Raw genomic sequence first — 17348 nt, 5'->3', positions numbered from 1 at the left:
GCCAACTGGGGACCAAGTATTCACATAACATGAACACACGGGGGCCATGCTTACTCGAACCAGACAGTCTCACACAGCAGAGTTAGCGAGCTGACTCCTGCAATCGGCCAAACCACCACCACATACATGCCACAGCATGTGTGCATACATGCTCATCCACGCACAGGTGTGCACACACCTACACAAATAATGTTTAGATGGAATAAGGCTACCGGGGATAAGGTCACAGAGGAATCTGGTCTTGAAGCCGTCCCCAAAGCAACAACAGAGAAGAGCCAAGCTAACGAGGAGCAGTCGCTCAGCATGAAAACCTGACCCATGGGACTAAGGCTCACAACAGCCCATAGCTTAGAGTATAGGATTGATACAAGTGGATTTGCTGGGTCCTGAGTTTCTGCCTAGAAAAGAAGAAATGGAAGACGCCAAGGGACAAGAGGGAGCAAACCCAGATCCTACACCAACGCCACTGCTGTGCCAGACACGGGGCAGGAGGGGCGGGTTTCCTGTTAAGTGCCACTACACGGGTTCCTGGTTTCTCTCATCCTTGACTCTTACTCTTGCACCAGGCCATGGAGGGAACCTGGCCTTTCAGGAACCAGGAGTATCTCTAGTGCTTGAACAGTTCCCGGGCGGCAGGAACCAGGAGTATCTCTAGTGCTTGAACAGTTCCCGGGCGGCAGGAACCAGGAGTATCTCTAGTGCTTGAACAGTTCCCGGGCGGCAGGAACCAGGAGTATCTCTAGTGCTTGAACAGTTCCCGGGCGGCAGGAACCAGGAATATCTCTAGTGCTTGAACAGTTCCCGGGCGGCTCACTTTAGCCGCTGCTCTCGGTGCTTGAGAAGTTTCAGAGTTGGTAGCTGTGCCAATCCAGGACTGGCAATCAGCCCAAAAAGGAAGCACGCTCCAGTTTGAAGAGCTGAGACAAGTGTGGAAGTCTTTTAGCCCATATCACATGGGCGTCCTGTCCTTCAGAGAACACACCCCCTCCCATCTTATGTTCCAGACAGAATTAAAAAAAAAAAAAAAATACACTAGCTTCAGCCTCCTGAGTGTTGGAACAAGCCTGGGCTTCCACACCCAGATTAGGGACTTCTCTCATTTAATCACAAATAAAACAGGATAAAACCAATTCAATTCACCCAGTATATTAGCTTCTTTCTCTTGATTGTGATAAGAAAATACTGAGCCAAAGCAACTATGCTGGCTAGTGTTAGGTCACCTTGACGCAAGCTAGAATCATTTGGGAAGAGGGGAGACTCAGTTGAGGAAATGTCCACCCCAGACCGGCCTTTGGCAAGCCTGCGGCACATCATCCTGCATGGTCATTGATGTTCGATACGGTAGGGCCCAGCTCACTGCAGGAAGTGTCGACTCTGGGCCGGTGGTCTTGGATACTAAGAAAGCAGGCTAAGAAAACCATAAGGAGCAAGCCATTGAGCAACATCCCTCCACGGTTTCTGCTCCGGTTCCTGCCCCGGCTTCCCTAAATGATGAACTATTTGCTGTGAAATGAATAGTTCCTCCTCCAGGTTGCTTTATCACAGCAATAGAAACCCTGACTGAGACAGTGGCCTGAAGAAGAAAGAGATGCTTTGATTGACAACTTGGGTGTATAGGAGTCTGTCACCACAGAGACAGCATTGCACTAGGACCACAAGGCAGCTGGTCACAGTCAGGAAGCAGAGAGGTGAATGCTGGTACTCAGTTCACTTTCTCCTCCTTATCCAGCCCACGGGCCCTTGAACATGGGATTATGCTGATCACATTTACAGTAGGTCTTCTCTTGTAATTCAATCTAGAATCTCACAAACTGGAAAGGAGATCGGTGTCCTAGACGATTCGAGATCTTATCTAGTTAAGAATCAACAGTAACAACCACACCTAGTGTGAACAAGATTCTAGCAGTGACTCTCAATCAGGCATACAGGGGGTGGCAGGATGGCTCAGTGGGTACAGTCACTTGAGGGAATCAACTCCGGGAAGTTGTTCTCTGCCTCCAAATACCCACAGCAGCATGTGACTGTGTGCAGGTACACATACATGCATGCATGCATACATGTATAGATATATATACACATACATGCATACACACATCAGTAATACAACCAATTGGCTCCATTAAGGTTCTGTTACATGATGTGCCACAGCCCTGCAGGAGGACACAGACCCTTTTTATTGGGGATAATAAGCAAAGTTTGGAAGCCCAGTATGGTGGTACACTTGTGTAATTCCAACACTCGGGAGACTGAGGCAATAGAAGTGCAATGAGTTTGTACACAGGGAGTTCCTGACCAGCCCAGGTTATGAGACCCTGCCTCGAACAAGCAAGCAAACAAATAATAAATAAATAAACAAACAAACAAATAAATATGAGGACTGCAAGACAGCCTGGTAGAAGAGCTTGCTATGCAAGCCTGGTGACCTGAGTTTGAACCATAAAACTCATGTAAAATATATGAAGTCTACAAAATTGTCCTCTGAACTCAGTGCTCTCATATACTATTGACACATATATTCACACACACACACACACACACACACACACATACTCACGCATACACTTATACACATTTTCAAGTAGAAATGGGAATACCTTTAAAATGACATAATTTTTCATGCTATATTTTGTTTCTATGTACAAAATGGGAAACAAGGTGGCTTAGCGATAAAGCCAATACAATCACCAATGACGCTATGTATGTACTATTTTGTGGTATAACTGAATACTGCTACTTGATTTCATTCTTTCTCTGGCAAAGTACAGGTCATAGGTTTCCTTCTATCTGTGGTATCTAGAATCAGCCAGTTTCAGTGTGCGGTTGTTCTTTATAAAATCAAGTGTGTCAACTATGGTGGCACACACCTTAAATCCAAGCCCCTGGAAGACAGAGGCAGGAAGATCTCTGAGTTCAAGGCCATCCTGGTCTACAGTGCAAACTCCAGGACAGCCAGGACTACTATACAGAGAACCCCCCCCCTCTCTCTCTCTCACACACACACACACACACACACACACACACACACACACACACAAATAAAATTTAGATGTAACCATTAACAAACTATTTCTAAAGCTAACACGACAGGAGGCAACCAAACTGATGCGGGATTTTTTTTTTCTTTCCCCCACCCCCAAATAAGCATTTACCCATCAGCCCTGCTCTTCTAGATTCCTGAATGCTGCTACCAAGGTAGTGATGGGAACAAGAGAACATGTGCTCAAGGATGCTGTGGCCAAACCCTCACATACTCAGCCCAGGAGGAGGCCTCTGTCCCCAGCACACCTGTATCTGATGTCAAATACTGCAGATTCCTCATCCTCATCTTCATCCTCATTCAGTGGGGCCATTTCCACACGTTCAGCAGGGGTGGTGATGATGTCATACTTGCGGGTCTTCTTCAACCTCTTTCCCAACCTAGAGGAGGAGAAGCACATTCATGAGACCACGCCTGGGAGAGATGCTGACGAGGCCAGCCTCCATACAGATGGAGTAGCTTGTGCCAAGTTAAGCTCACTTCCTGACATCTGGAGACAAAGGTCGCACCCACCTCCAGCCAGGATGCTGCAGCCGTGCCCGGAAGACTTGTAACCCAGAAGCTGAAGGCCGGAGAGATAACCCACGGTAAGGCGCTTGTTGTGCAAGCACAAAGACTGGAGTTTGAATATCCAACACTTATCCTCAGCCCCAAGAGAAAGATCCAATGCTAGATGGGTATAACGGCCCTTCTGTAATTATAACACTCAGGAAACAGAGACAGGATCCCTGGAGCAAGATGGCTAGCTAGACTATTGAAATAGGCAAGCTTCCAGATCAGCAATAAACCCTGCTTCATAAACTAGAAAGTAATCAAGGAAGAACCCACCACAGACACTCATGCAAGCACACACACACACACACACACACACACCACATACACACATGCACACACACATACTCCACAGATACGTACATACATACAGATGGGAGCCGCAGGTAGGCACAGGACTGAGTTATCATTAATGGAGAGAGATAATATACAAACGCTGCAGCTCAGTAAGATAAAATGCATGCAAAACAATTCCTGGTGAACGAGATAAGACAGCCTGGCTGGAGATGCACGTGCCACCTTATTGGATCTGGGTCAAAGTCCAGCCAAGGTCTACTTAAGTGAGGTTCCCTAAGTCTCCTCATAGATAAAATGGGATAGGAGCAGTCTACCTTGAAGGTGAGGGATGATCGCTGAGGTGGCTGATGCCCTTGACAAGCCTGAGACAGGAGGCTCTTGGCAGAAGTCATCTTGAGTGGATAACAACTACAAAAGTTACACATGCTCTAGCCTCTCTTCTAAGATCAGAACTTGTGAAAATCAACTGGTATTGTTTCTATGGTGCAGATTAGAACACTATGCTGTTACCTACAACATGGCAGAGGGACCCTGCGGGCCACAGGAAATGAGCTGAAACAAGCCCCTAGCATATGACTTCTTGCATGGGGACTGCAATACTTCTCAGAGAGTGTCTGAAAAACACACGAGGCCACCCAGGGAAAAACCTCTTCTGATGGCCACTGATGCTCTCTGAGCCTGTCCCTCTGATCCTAGATCTGCTCCCAATTGCTTTGTATTCCCTGCCAGCCTCCTCTGAAGAAAACCAGATGCTCTCTATGGAAAAGCAGCCAATCCAAAACATCCTAAGTGGGACACCAGAGAGCCTTCCTGAACACGGCAAGTTGTCCCTGAGACCACTTGTCAGAGACACCGGCAGGTCTTTTAACCTCTTACCAAGAGAAACTGTCTCAAGTTCTCACGAAGCATCAAAACAACCTCACTTTTAGGTCCTCCAAAATGTCTTACGAACGGCAACATGCTCTTGGCTTACCTACGATAAACTACCAACAACGGGATTAACCAAACCGTCATGTCATTTACATAGCAAAGTTTAGCACCGTGTCTCTAGCATAAATCAACCTGTTCGATCTACAGCACCTGCTCTTCCAGGCCTTTCAAATATGAAGCTGTCTTCTCTAGATTGAAGCATTCCTTAGGGAGGAAAAGAGGAAGGCTTAGAAAACTCGAAAGCTGCAAGAGTGTTAAAAGATTCCGGAGGCTCCCTCCCAAAATTACACAAGCATTGAACAATTGCTGGAGGTGGGGGGGACTTCTGTGGTGTTGATGCTCACACGCTGTAGGGAGCACCAGATGTGCAGAGTGAAATGGACCCTTCAGTGGCGCAGCCGTGTGGTGATTTGGATAGGTTTGGCCCCCACAGATGCATGTGTTTGAATGCTTGGCCATAGGGAGTGACACTATTAAGAGGCGTGGTACAGTTGGAGTAGGCGTGGCCTTCTCGAAGGAAGTGTGTCGGGGGGGGGGGGTTGGGCTTTAAGGACTCTTATGCTCAACCTACACCTAGTGTGGCACAGTCTTTCCTTCCTGCCTTTGGCTCTACTCATAGAACTCTCTCAGCTCTTTCTCCAGCACCGTGTCTGCCTGCACACTCCCCTGTTTCCCGCCATGATGATAATGGACTAAACCGCTGAAACTGTAAGCCAGCCCCAATTAAATGTTTTCCTGTGTAAGAGTCGCCATGGTCCTGGTGTCACTTCACAACAATGGAAACCTTAACTAGGACAAGCTGCCTCTAAGTCACCCATGTCTCTCTAAATAATTCACTGGTCACCAAAGTAGACTTTTACATGAAATCAGAGCTTTGCTGTGATGCTGAGGCCATGTCTGGACTGAAGAGATGGGCATTTTTCCATGTCTCCTCTTCCCAAGAAGCCTTGCAACAGCACAGACAGAGGGGAGAACCCAGCAACAAAACCTGAAGCCTTGTTACAGAGTAATTTCTCCCCCCAGCTGTCCTCACAGGTACACTCACAAGCATAGCCGTGGGGCTACCTGATCTTAAAACTGGGATGGAGAACGGTACAGATGTCAAGCCTGGTAGCAAGATACTTAACCAAAGGGACACAAGTAGCCAGCCACCTTGCCACAAATAACACCGAGTACCAAAGGCTTGTAGGCTCGGCTTGCAAACCCACTAGCTTGCAGCTCTAACCCCACAGAAGTAGAGATTTGTGGCCCCAGGCATCCAAAGCCACAGACTTACATATGCAGGTGCTCTGAGCTGATTGGCAGCAGCCCGGTATCCAGCAGCTCCCGTTACCACTGCAGAGTAGCAGGTGATGGGAACTTCAGCTTTTAACCCTGGACAGCTCTCAGGGAAAGTTGAGCTTTCAGGCTTCCTCTCCTCTTGCCTTCAGTAGCCCCAGCTTCCTACAGCGTCTGCCCAGGCCAGCCTGTGGAATTCCACACTGCCTTCTCACAGCCTCTGGATAAGTAGGTTAAACCAGCCCAGCCCACTCTAGCCATTATATATATTACGGATAGGTAATAAAAGACCATTTGAGAGAAGACTTTATTAAGCCTAAGGGTCTGATATGATGGGGGCATACAGGAGAGAAATCCCAGACAACCCCCCCAAAATGGTGGGAAGTAGGCTGCTCATACAGTCAGCAGAAAAGCATGGCGTGCTTGTGCACAGATTACGACTCCACCCACTTGGTCCTTACATATGACTGACCACAGACCTCGGACACTGATCACAACTTTGCATCACAGGAACTGCAGACGTCTGGCTGAATGGCTTGGGGAGAGCGGAGCTTCCCCCTCCTGCCCTGGTTGAGAATAGCTACAAGGTAAGCAGCAGAACCCAGAGTCCGTCCAGGATTGTCTCGCCTGGCCTTGAGTCTTCAGTCATGGTGCACACTGCCCAGAATGGTCTTGGCGAGAGGAAGGCCTGAACCAGAGCTCTGCAGCTTCAGCAGTGCCTTCCTTGCACCTGAATTCAATTTCTTCAAGGTACTCAGAGCAGCTGGGACACCATCATGACAGCCTACAAAAAGGCTGCTCCAGCCAGGTATAGTGCTGCATACCTTGTAATCCCAACACTCAGAAGGCAGGGGCAGATGGATCAGGATTTCCAGGCCAGCCTTGGCTACACAAATCAAAGGATAGCCTGTGCTACCTAAGACCTTAACTCAAAAGTAGGTGGAGGGAGGAAGAGCCTACTCAATCAGAAGTACCTCCATCAAGGCAGACAGGCAGAAGGGAAGATTCTGACAGATATCCCTCCAAGGCAGTATTCCTCAACCTTCCTAATGCTGGAACCCTTTAATACAGTTGTGGTGACCCCCAACCCTAAAATTTTCATCAGTACTTCATAACTGTAATTTTTCTCATGTTATGGATCATAATATGAATATCTGATATGCAGGATGTCTGATATGCAACCCAACCCCCGTGAAAGGGTCGCTTGACACACACCCTAAAGGAGCCATGACCCACAGGTGGAGAACTTCTGCTCTAAAGGTACAATGGGGCTGACCCTCAGTAGTTTAGTTTAGTTGGAAGAAAAAGTGAACACTAAAGGGTGTTTATACAATCTTACTAGTACTTAACAGTGTCAAGTACTACTAAGTATTTAACAGTACTTAACACCAAATACCCTTAGGGAGCTCTGTGCCCTCATGTGTTCTCAATCATACCAGTGACAGGAAGCAGGCTCTGCTCAGAAACAAAAGTGCCAACCGTATCAGCACTGTTAGCCTCGCCTCTTCTCCAACAAAGCTCTTATCTCTCCACCTTCCCTGACCAAAAGGAAGACAATCTTTACATTCTGTTCTAAATGATTCCTCATCCGTGCCAGCTCCCGCTCCAGTACCAGTCGGTGAGATTCAAGCTCAGCAGTGGCTCTGAATGCCACAAGCCATCCAAGACCAACTCACAAGAGAGGCCACCCTTCCCCCAAGCCCTCAGGATGAAGGTCTAAGTCAGTCCACGCAGACCCACACACCGTTCTTGGGAAGCCAACCTCCCATCTCCCCCTCACTGATTCACAGCTGTTTGGGGCACACTTGGCTTTGGGAATCAGCGAGGCTCCCTCCCCTGGTCACCGTGACGTGGGCCTGGGCTGAAGAAGCATCTGAAATATTTGGAAAGGACAATGTCCCTGAACCTGAGAACTTGAGAAAGACACCTGTATACCCTCAAGACGGCCATACCCAAATGGCTTTGGGCTAAGGAGTTACAGCTCTACCTATCTTGTTCTGTATCATGAGTACAAAATCTGCAGAATACAAAATCTGATCTGCCAGCTTCCATGTACATGTGAAATGTGGCAGAATCATTAGTTATTGACTCTGGAGCAAAATGAAGTATTTGCTCTGGGGCGGAGGGGGGGGCATGTGGAGGCTCCATATTCTGACCACTCATCCCCAACACCTATCAAACTTGCTTTCCTTCTTCACAATTGTTTATGTTGTGAAAATTAGTCTGCTAGGCTAAAATTAAAGGCCTTATATATTTACCCTAGGAAAACACCACCAACCTCAACACCTCCACGGCCTGCAATGCTTTAACACCAGTGTTCTCAACTACACAAACCCAGAAAAGAATCATGGGTCCCATGGTGGTAGTGAGGAGGGAACAGGGATCATTACATGTAAAGTGGTGGGGTTATGGACACCCCACACATGGCCACATATTGGCCTGAGTGTTTCTGAATGGACTTAACAGTCTGAAGTAGGTAAATAAAGCCTCCCCAGTGTGCGTGGGCCTCATCCACTCAGGTTCTGACTTCCCCTCGAGGAATAGAGAAGTTGTCCTACCCACCGGACATCAGTTTGTGGGGAGGGGCTCTTCATTTGTTTTGTTATTTGGGGTTTTTGGGGGATTCTTGTTACAGACGTATCCCAGACTTTCCTCAAAACTCAGATTCTCCTGCCTCCACCTCACGATTGTGTAGTTCCTCGCCCTGCCAGATATACCCTCTTTGGACTCATACTCAAACAATGTCTGCTTCTCCTACGTAAGTATGTCTTCATTCAGACCAGAACCTAGGGGCTGGAAAGGTTGCTCAGTGGTTAAGAGCACTAGCTGCTCTTACAGGGGACCTGGGTTCCATTCCCAGCATCCACAAGGCAGCTTACAACTGTCTGTAACTTCAGTTCCAGGGCATCTGACACCCCCACACAGATATAAATATGGGCAAATCACCAGTACACCTGAGACAAGAGGCCTGCCACCCCATATAGGCTGGGGGCCACTACACTGAGCAGTGTGGTGGAGAGATGGGTGTTCTATGAAGTGGAGATGCAAGGGTGCTGAGGGACAGCCTGATGTGAGTAGCCTGCCTTGGCACCTGAGCTCATGGTAACATCTGGGCCTGTGCTGCAGGAGTCTGTGTAGATATCCGTGGCCCACGTTACCACCAAAGGCCAGGCAGACATCAGCTGGTCTGAGCCGATTGGGGGCCATGTTGATGTGTGAGGCCTAAGCTGAATTGGCCCCACCCCTCACCGGTTTTGGCACTCAGGAGAGCTGGCCCTGAACCTTGCCTGGGCAAACAAAGCAGGAAAGCTGTCCCCAGTGGCTTGGGTGCGGAGAGCTGGTGGGCTGACTAAGTCAGCTACCACCCAGGCCCAGCTCCAGGATGTGATTTGGCCCACCCCAACATCTATGAGCTGCTGGAGGTTGTGAAGGGGCTGATCCTACAGAACCAAAGCTGCAGGATCTCCATGACACAGAACAACAGAATATCTGAAAGGAGTCCTGGTGAGGATCCTGTATTGGTAGTGTAGCAGAAGCAAGAGGCCCTGAACCAGACCAGTGACTCATTGCAGTCAACATTTGCAAGGAAAGCTGTGTGGACAAAAGGTCATACTGTGGGACACAGTGTCACACACTCCAGCTTCCAGGGCAAGAAGTTTTTGTTTTGTTTTGTTTTGTGAGGGAGGGAGGGAAGTTACGAGGCTGGAGGGAGAATCTGGAAGGGACAGGGAGATGAATGGGACCGAGGTGCATGATGTGAAATTCACAAAGAAACAATAAAAAGTTTAAAAATATCGAGAACCTACATCATCAGATCTTCATGAGCAACTTCCTATAAGTATATGACCCACCTCTCTTACCCTCCCTCTTGCAAACACAGAGAGAGAGAGAGAGAGAGAGAGAGAGAGAGAGGGAGGGAGGGAGAGAGAGAGAGAGAGAGAGAGAGAGAGAGAGAGAGAGAGAGAGAGAGCACTCTGCTGTTTCTATGGAGAGCTCTCACAAATACATCAGGCCATCAGTAAGGGTCCTCATGTGCACTCCAAACGCCAGCTCTGACACTGTAAGCCAGAGAAACTACATCTCAGACAATCAGCCCTCTGACGCAGAACACTCTCTGCCAGGAAAGCACAAGCCTTGCTGTTTGATTGCCAGGCACGTTAGCCAGACAGAGCTGAGACCCGTGAGAAGTTGGTACGCTTGGGGCAATTCTGGGCAGAGCTCACATCGAGGCATGCATCGAAAAGGACATCCAACAACATGAGGGACACTGCAGTGTACAGACAGAGTGGGCAGAGAGTGGGAGTCTCACTCTTCTTCCAAAGAGGGCCTTTACCAGCTGCACACCAGGCAGAAGCAGGAAATGTCAGAAATAGAACAGATCAGTGCTCCTCAGACCTTCATACTCTGGAGTCTAACCATCCGGGTGCAGAGAGCCTGGACATCATCCTGCATCAGCGAGAGGGAATGCGAGAAACTTGGAGGCAGTTGGCCTAGAAGCTGCGTTTGTGCCCAATGATGCTAAGCAACTCATGAGTGTGTTCACACTTACAACTTCCTTCCCTTGCATTTGTGTGAGTGTGTGGTATGCACTCACATGGATGTGGGTGACTAGACAGTGCGTACACCATTTGTGCTTTATCTTTTTCTAGCTCCCTCTGTACAATCTGAAGCACACTGATTGGCCAGATTGGTTGGCCAGGGATCCAATCATCTCTACGCTAGCCAACTAGCTCTTTTGTTACTATTATACTATTTCCTGTATATGGGTGATTTCCCTACATGTTTGTCTGTGCACCATGTGTATCCCTGATGCCAGTGGAGGCCGGAAGAGGGTGCTGAATTCCCTGCAAGTAGGGGTACCTATAGCTTTGATGTGCTGTGTGGATGCTGCCAATTGAATCTCAGTCCTCTGGAAGAGCATCTAGTGCTCCTAACTCTTGAGCCATCTCTCCAGCCCCACACCTAGCTTTCAATGCGGCTGCTGTGGATCCAAACTCGGGCTCCTGTGCTTTCATGGCTGGTGCCTTACTGACCAAATCATCTCCCCAGCTCCCATGGGTACAACATCTAAAGAATCTGTGAAGCGATGTCACTTATAGTTCTATCTTCCAGGTAAGGAAACTGAGGTCCAGAGAGGTCACCTTGCCCACAGCCATGTAACTAATAAGAAGTAGGGTAGTAGGGTTGGGTTTGAAGGTCAAAGGACCAAAGACCTCAGAACTGCACAACTGCCTCCTCCCCACACGCTACTCAGAAACATGCCGCAAAGAAAGAAGACTGTGGATCAGCTCAGGAAGGTCTCAGAGAGCCCAACTGCCTTGATGTTGATGTCGCTTAACCACTCCACACACCAGTGCCTTCCATTCCCACCAAAGAGCTGCACTACACATGCACACACACACACACACACACACACACACACACACACACACACACACTCACACAGACCTTCACCTTCTCTTGACTTCAATACCCAAGCCCTTTGTTCCCCTTTCACTTTCTGGAACAATATCATTGAACGCAATTCACACATTGCTACTTCACAAGGATCCAGACAAACTCTTGTTGAAGTGATACTCCCCTAGGACATGTACTGCTTTTCGACAGGCCAGCACCCCACCATTGACCTCCTTTTGACTTCTCTATCCCCCATGTCTGGCTACACCTCCAGTTCCAAGAGTAGACACAGAGGATTAGGTGTGAGCTAGTCGATACACAGCAATCACAATCAATGAGAGCCAACCACTAAGTGCCCTGCTCACTAGTCCCTGAGACCCAGATAAGCTGTCTTACCACTTGACGGAAGAAAGGCTGAGGAGAGAGAGGTAGAGTGACCAGAGGGAATGAGCTCAAGTCTTTTTTTTTTTTTTTTTGGTTCTTTTTTTCGGAGCTGGGGACCGAACCCAGGGCCTTGCGCTTCCTAGGTGAGCGCTCTACCACTGAGCTAAATCCCCAGCCCCCTGAGCTCAAGTCTTAACTCTGCTTTGAATCCTACAGTGCTACTCTCACCACAGAGCTGGTTCTGCCTGAGTTTCTGGTCCCACTTGACCTAGGGTACTTTATGCCAGGGAGCCTCAAAAGGAAGGCACAGAGTAAACTGAAACCAACATTATAATAAATGCCACCTTGAGATTCTTTAACATTTTAATAGTAAGGCTTCCACGATCAGTGTAATTTTCCCATTTGCTATAACCCTTTTTAAAACCCTAAAGAGCCACTTAGTGACAACTGCTTGAGGCTTTCTACTTTCTGGGGGGTTCTCCAGAAGGTAAGCACAAGGCAACACAGGGCTGTTAGCAAGCTCGGTGGCTTGAGAGGAAGGCAGAAAGCACATCCCCTGTGAAAACATGAGGTGGAAAAGAGATGTCACTCTTCCCTTCAAACCAAAAACTCACTGTCTATTTTATGTGTCTTTGTGTGTTTCTGCTAGTGGGGCACATGTATGCATCCATGGAGGTCAGAGGTCCACACCATCTGTCTTCTTGATCGCTTTCTCTTTATTCTTTTAGACAGGACCTCTCACTGAGCCCAGAGTTCACCCATTAGTGAGGCTGACCGATTAGTGATCACCAAGAATCAACCTGCCTCCGCTCACCCTTCCCTCATCCCAGAACCAAGATTTCAGCCTTAGCCCACCACACCAGACTTCTTGTTCAGGTGCTAAGGATCTGAGCATCTGCAAGTCTTCATGTTTGCACAGCAAGCACTTTACACGCTGAGCCGTCTCCAAAGCACTTTAACGTTTATTTCCAACAAGACAGAGGAGTCGTTCAAAACGACTCCATTCTCCCCTGTACTGAGATTTTCATCTACTAACCCATTTATACTGGGAGTAACACTGTCCACCCATGCAGAGTAATTAATTCCCTTCCCCACCCCCGTGGCCTCTCCCATCCATTTAAGCCTTGATGTTTCTCCCCTTTCTTCTCTCTCATGCGTTCTACTATCCTACTGGTTATTGTTCTTCCAGTTGCATTGGGAGATACCTTGTGAGTTTTCAGGTACCCCTCCTTTGGGTTAGCTGTCCCTCTGACACCTGGCTTCTCCCGTACCCTTGTGCATTGGGGTAATCTTTTTACAAAGTGTGTAAAGATTATCCTTGTATTATTCAAATGATGATCTCTGTGCCAGCAGAGACTTGAGTGCAGACCCAACCTTGGTATTGTTTATTCGTATGGCTGCATCATATTTTGTAAACACACTCCCTAATTGGTTTAACGAAGAGCAGAATGGCCAATCGCTGGGCAGGAAGTTAGAAGATGAGACTTCCAGGGGGGCAGAGAGAAACTCTGGGAAGTGGAGAGGAGTCAGGCCTGAGAGACTAAAGAACCAGACTCCGAGGAAGAAGCAGGCTGGGACTGCAGGAGGGGTAACTAATGAGTTAGATTAGTATAAACGGGTTAATTAAGTCACAAGCTAGTTGGGAAGAAGCCTAAGTGATAAGACTTAGAGCTCTAATAAAATAAGCATGTCTCCTTGTCTTTATTCAGAGTTGCAGCAGGCATAGAAAGTCTGCAGGGTTTTGCCTGTGCCCTCCCTACTTAAGCCTTTCTGCTCCCAGTATTCCTCCTTTCTCCTCCTCCTTTACCCACAACCTATCATCCCCTTCCCTTAACGGCCCTAACTAACCCACCTTTCTCATTTCCCCACCTCCACCTGTACTCCAGATTAAACACAAATAAGATTTGAAAGTGAGGTCTGCACAGGAGAGAGAAGGGAAGGTGTTTGTCTTTCTTAGCCTGCATTACATCATTCGGTATGGGTTTGTTTTTTTTTTTCCAGGTCTGTCCACTGATCTGAAATTTTCACGATTTGCTTTTTGGTCATAGCTGTGCAATATTATCCCACTGTGTATAAACTCAGTCATCTGTTCTTATGCATTCGTCTACTATTGATGGGTGCCTTGGCTGAGTCCATTTCATAGCTATTGGGAATAGCCAGCGATAAGCATGTATGTGTGTCTCTATGGTAGGACAGTAAGTCCACTAGGCATACGCCCAGAAGTATCGCTCAGTCATATGCTAGTTGTGTTTCTAGTTTTTTGAGGAACTTCTAGACTGATTCCAGAGCAATTGAGCTGATTTTCCTTCCTGCCAACATCATGTAAAAGCCCCACTTTCTCTACAGCCACTTTAGACGACTGACGATGTTCATTCTGACTGAGGGGAGGTGGTGAACCAGAGAGTTTTTATGTCAACTTGACACAAGCTATTGTCACTTGCGAGGAGGAAACCCCAATTGAGAAAACGCCTCGGTAAGATTGGACTGAAGGCAAGCCAGGGAGGCATTTTCTTACTGATTGACGTGGGAGGGCCAGGCCCATTGTAGGTGGGACCACCCCTGGGCTTAAGAAAGCAGGCTGAGCAAGCCATGATGAGCAAGGCAGTAAGCAGCACCCCTCCATGGGTTTTGCTTCAGTCCCTGCCTCCAGGTTTCTGTGCGACTGCCTTCAATAATGGACCATGGTGAGGAAGTTTAGGCAAAATTAACCCTTTCCTCCCTGAGCTGCTTTTGGCCGTGTTTCCTCACAATAGTAGTAACCCTGCCTAAGACAGACAAAGTCTTTTTTTTTTTCTTTTTCTTTTTCTTTTTTTTTTCTGGAGCTGGGGACCAAACTCGGGGCCTTGCGCTTGCTAGGCAAGCGCTCTACCACTGAGCTAAATCCCCAACCCCCCAGACAAAGTCTTAAAGTAGTTTTAATCTGCCTTTTACCTGATGGCTGGAGATACAGGACATATTTTAAAGTATTTTCTAGCTATTTACCTCTCTCTTTTTTGAGCTAAGTTACTTTTTGGTGAGGGGGTAGGGGATGGCAGAGATATCCAAAAAAAAAAAAAAAAAAAAAAAAAACAGGCTGGAGAGATGTCTCAGTGGTTAAGAGCACTGGTTGCTCTTCCAGAGGTCCTGAGTTCAAATCCCAGCAACCACATGGTGGCTCACAACCATCTGTAATGGGATCCAATCCCTCTTCTGGTGTGTCTGAAGACAGTGACACTGTACTCATATATGTAACATAAATAAAACTTTAAAAAAACAAAAACGAAAATACAGACTCCTACCACTCCCTTTGTTTACTCACCGTAACTACATAGCAAGAGTCTATTGCTGAAGGGAAGTAAACATACGTTGACTGCAGAACAGAGAGAAATCAGCCTTGAACCAAAAGTAAACTTCCTCCCTGCTGGCTAGCTGTCACAGTGCAGCAAGGTGTTATAGGAGCTGCAGGAGAAAAGGCACCAATCGTCTTACCCACAGTTGGACCCTGCTTGCTACAATAGGAGCCTCCCAGGCGAGATATGCCCAATGGCGTAATAGTGGCATGGCTATTGTGGAGGTAACCCATCACTTTCAGGTCAGTTACAAGGCCTTCTCCACGGGACAGATTTCATGCCTAATACTATAAACCTAGCCAAAAGCCGACGACTGGGGAAATCGTAGCGCCTAAGGCAGAGCCTTCTATTATTATTTTGCTAAATGGTCATGTTTTCAAAGTGTCTCCTAAATACATATATTTATAGCCATCCATACATGGGATGTTCTCAGTCCTGGCTAGAGAAGTCTTTTTACAGCAGGCAGTAGTCAACAAAGAGATGCGTACCTGGTTGAAGCACTGAGAATGAGAGACTGAGTACTGAGCCCCAAGTGGGGCACCTATATCAACCCTACCCTACTCCCCCACCCCACTAAGGCTCAGAGAACACCCTGGGAGAAACAGAAAGAATGTTAGAGCCAGAGAATGTGGAGGGGTGCTATAAAATTCTGTGTCATTCGTGAGCGCACACACAGCAGCTAATGGCTCGACACCTATGCAAGGTCAAGGGAGCCAAAACGCCAGTGTGGTCGATGACTTCCAGGCCCCACCCCTTACTGAGGAGCTACTGGCAGTAGGCAGCTGCTGGGAGGAACACCATTCTCCTTTGAAAATATGGACATTGGTAGGATTCTGATGCTCCAGTAGAGGGCGCCACACCCATGTACCCGTGGGGCAGAACTAGCGGGACTTACTAGGTTATTTTTAAAAAAAATAAAAAAGACATGACTACGAGAGGGGGCGTGTTGGAAGTACAAGGAGACTTGGAGGACGGAAATAGGGATCATATACTGTATACAAGTACAAAAGCCTCCAGAATAAAGAATAAAGGAATGAGAAGAGCGAGGCATTACAAAATAAATACACGTCTTACATTCTTCCACTCCGGAATCATCGCCAGGTTGAGGATTTATTTACCCAGAGGGCTCTTCAACAGCTGGACAGAATCAAGTTTCCAACGAGCTGCAGGCACCACTTAGACAAACAAGGAGGCTGGGGGAGCAACTTAGAAAGAAACCTCCCGGACTTTTCCTCCGCAGCAAGGCAGAGCAAGGCAACACTGAGTCCCGGTGCATGGGCTCCGTTTGGACTATGGCAGTCAGAGAGGAACCAAGGAGTCCAGAGATGGAGTTTCGAATCTGAGCCTTTATCCCTGTGCTGTGGGTGAGCTGCTCATCCTGAACCCAGACTCCCTCGTTCGTGTCTGTTTCTTTCCAGGCAGTTCTAGGGTTCCGGCAGTGGATCTCACAGACAATCTGCTCAATAGAAAGGACCTTAAGTTTTCCCCATTTTTTTCCTGAGGTCATTAAGGGAACCCAGGTCTTCCCCTGACTCCTGTCAATAACCGAGCTGAGGGACACAGTCCACCTGTGACTTGTAAGCATGCCTGATCCTCCGTACCAATGGTTCTCAGCCTGTGGGTTGTGACCTGCGGGGGTGGGGGGGGGGTCATATATCGGACATACTGCATAGCAAATATTTACAATATGATTCATAAGAGTAGCAAAATTACAGTTAGGAAGGCTAACCTGAGCTACATAGGGTGATGCCATCTCAAAAAAAAAAAAAAAAACACAAAACACAAAACAAAACGCAGAAGTGGGCACAGAGTCAGAAGCCTTCTGCAGAGGAAGACTGATGAAGGGAGCTGGTTTCTCCAGGAGCCACAGTCACAATGCTAAGCTAACAGGGCTAAGCTGTGATTCCATGTCAACAAAGAGCACTGGAGCACCCAGACCCCACTGCCTTTCGAAATCCAACATAGAATAAAGGTGGCATTTAAATGACTCGGGGAAAGATTTCCCTATCCAATGTTTTGTATCACAATAAATAAGATAGATAGACTTAAAGGCGGGAAATAAAAATATTACTAGAAAACATGGAAGAGATCCAAAAGCCATGAAAAGAAAAGAATGGTGAATTCAAGCATAGGAAAATGTCAGT

General features: G+C 47.6%; 1 protein-coding gene across 4 annotated transcripts in view; it reads right to left on the bottom strand.

Moving 5' to 3' along the window:
* The window catches only part of Fam174b (family with sequence similarity 174, member B), a 73576-nt gene that overhangs the window by 33182 nt on the left and 23046 nt on the right, over positions 1-17348 (bottom strand). For all 4 annotated transcript variants that reach the window (XR_015640186.1, XR_015640190.1, XM_087589493.1 and 1 more), the window contains 1 exon segment: positions 3286-3417. Coding sequence is in view for 2 of the 4 variants with exons in the window: in XM_087589493.1 (XP_087445619.1) it covers positions 3286-3417 (132 nt within the window). In the remaining 2 variants the exon portion in view is untranslated.

The sequence above is a fragment of the Rattus norvegicus genome, chromosome 1, assembly GCF_021556685.1.
Source record: "Rattus norvegicus strain SHRSP/BbbUtx chromosome 1, alternate assembly SHRSP_T2T, whole genome shotgun sequence".
Lineage (NCBI taxonomy): Eukaryota > Metazoa > Chordata > Mammalia > Rodentia > Muridae > Rattus > Rattus norvegicus.
This window is presented reverse-complemented; position numbering and strand designations above follow the sequence as displayed.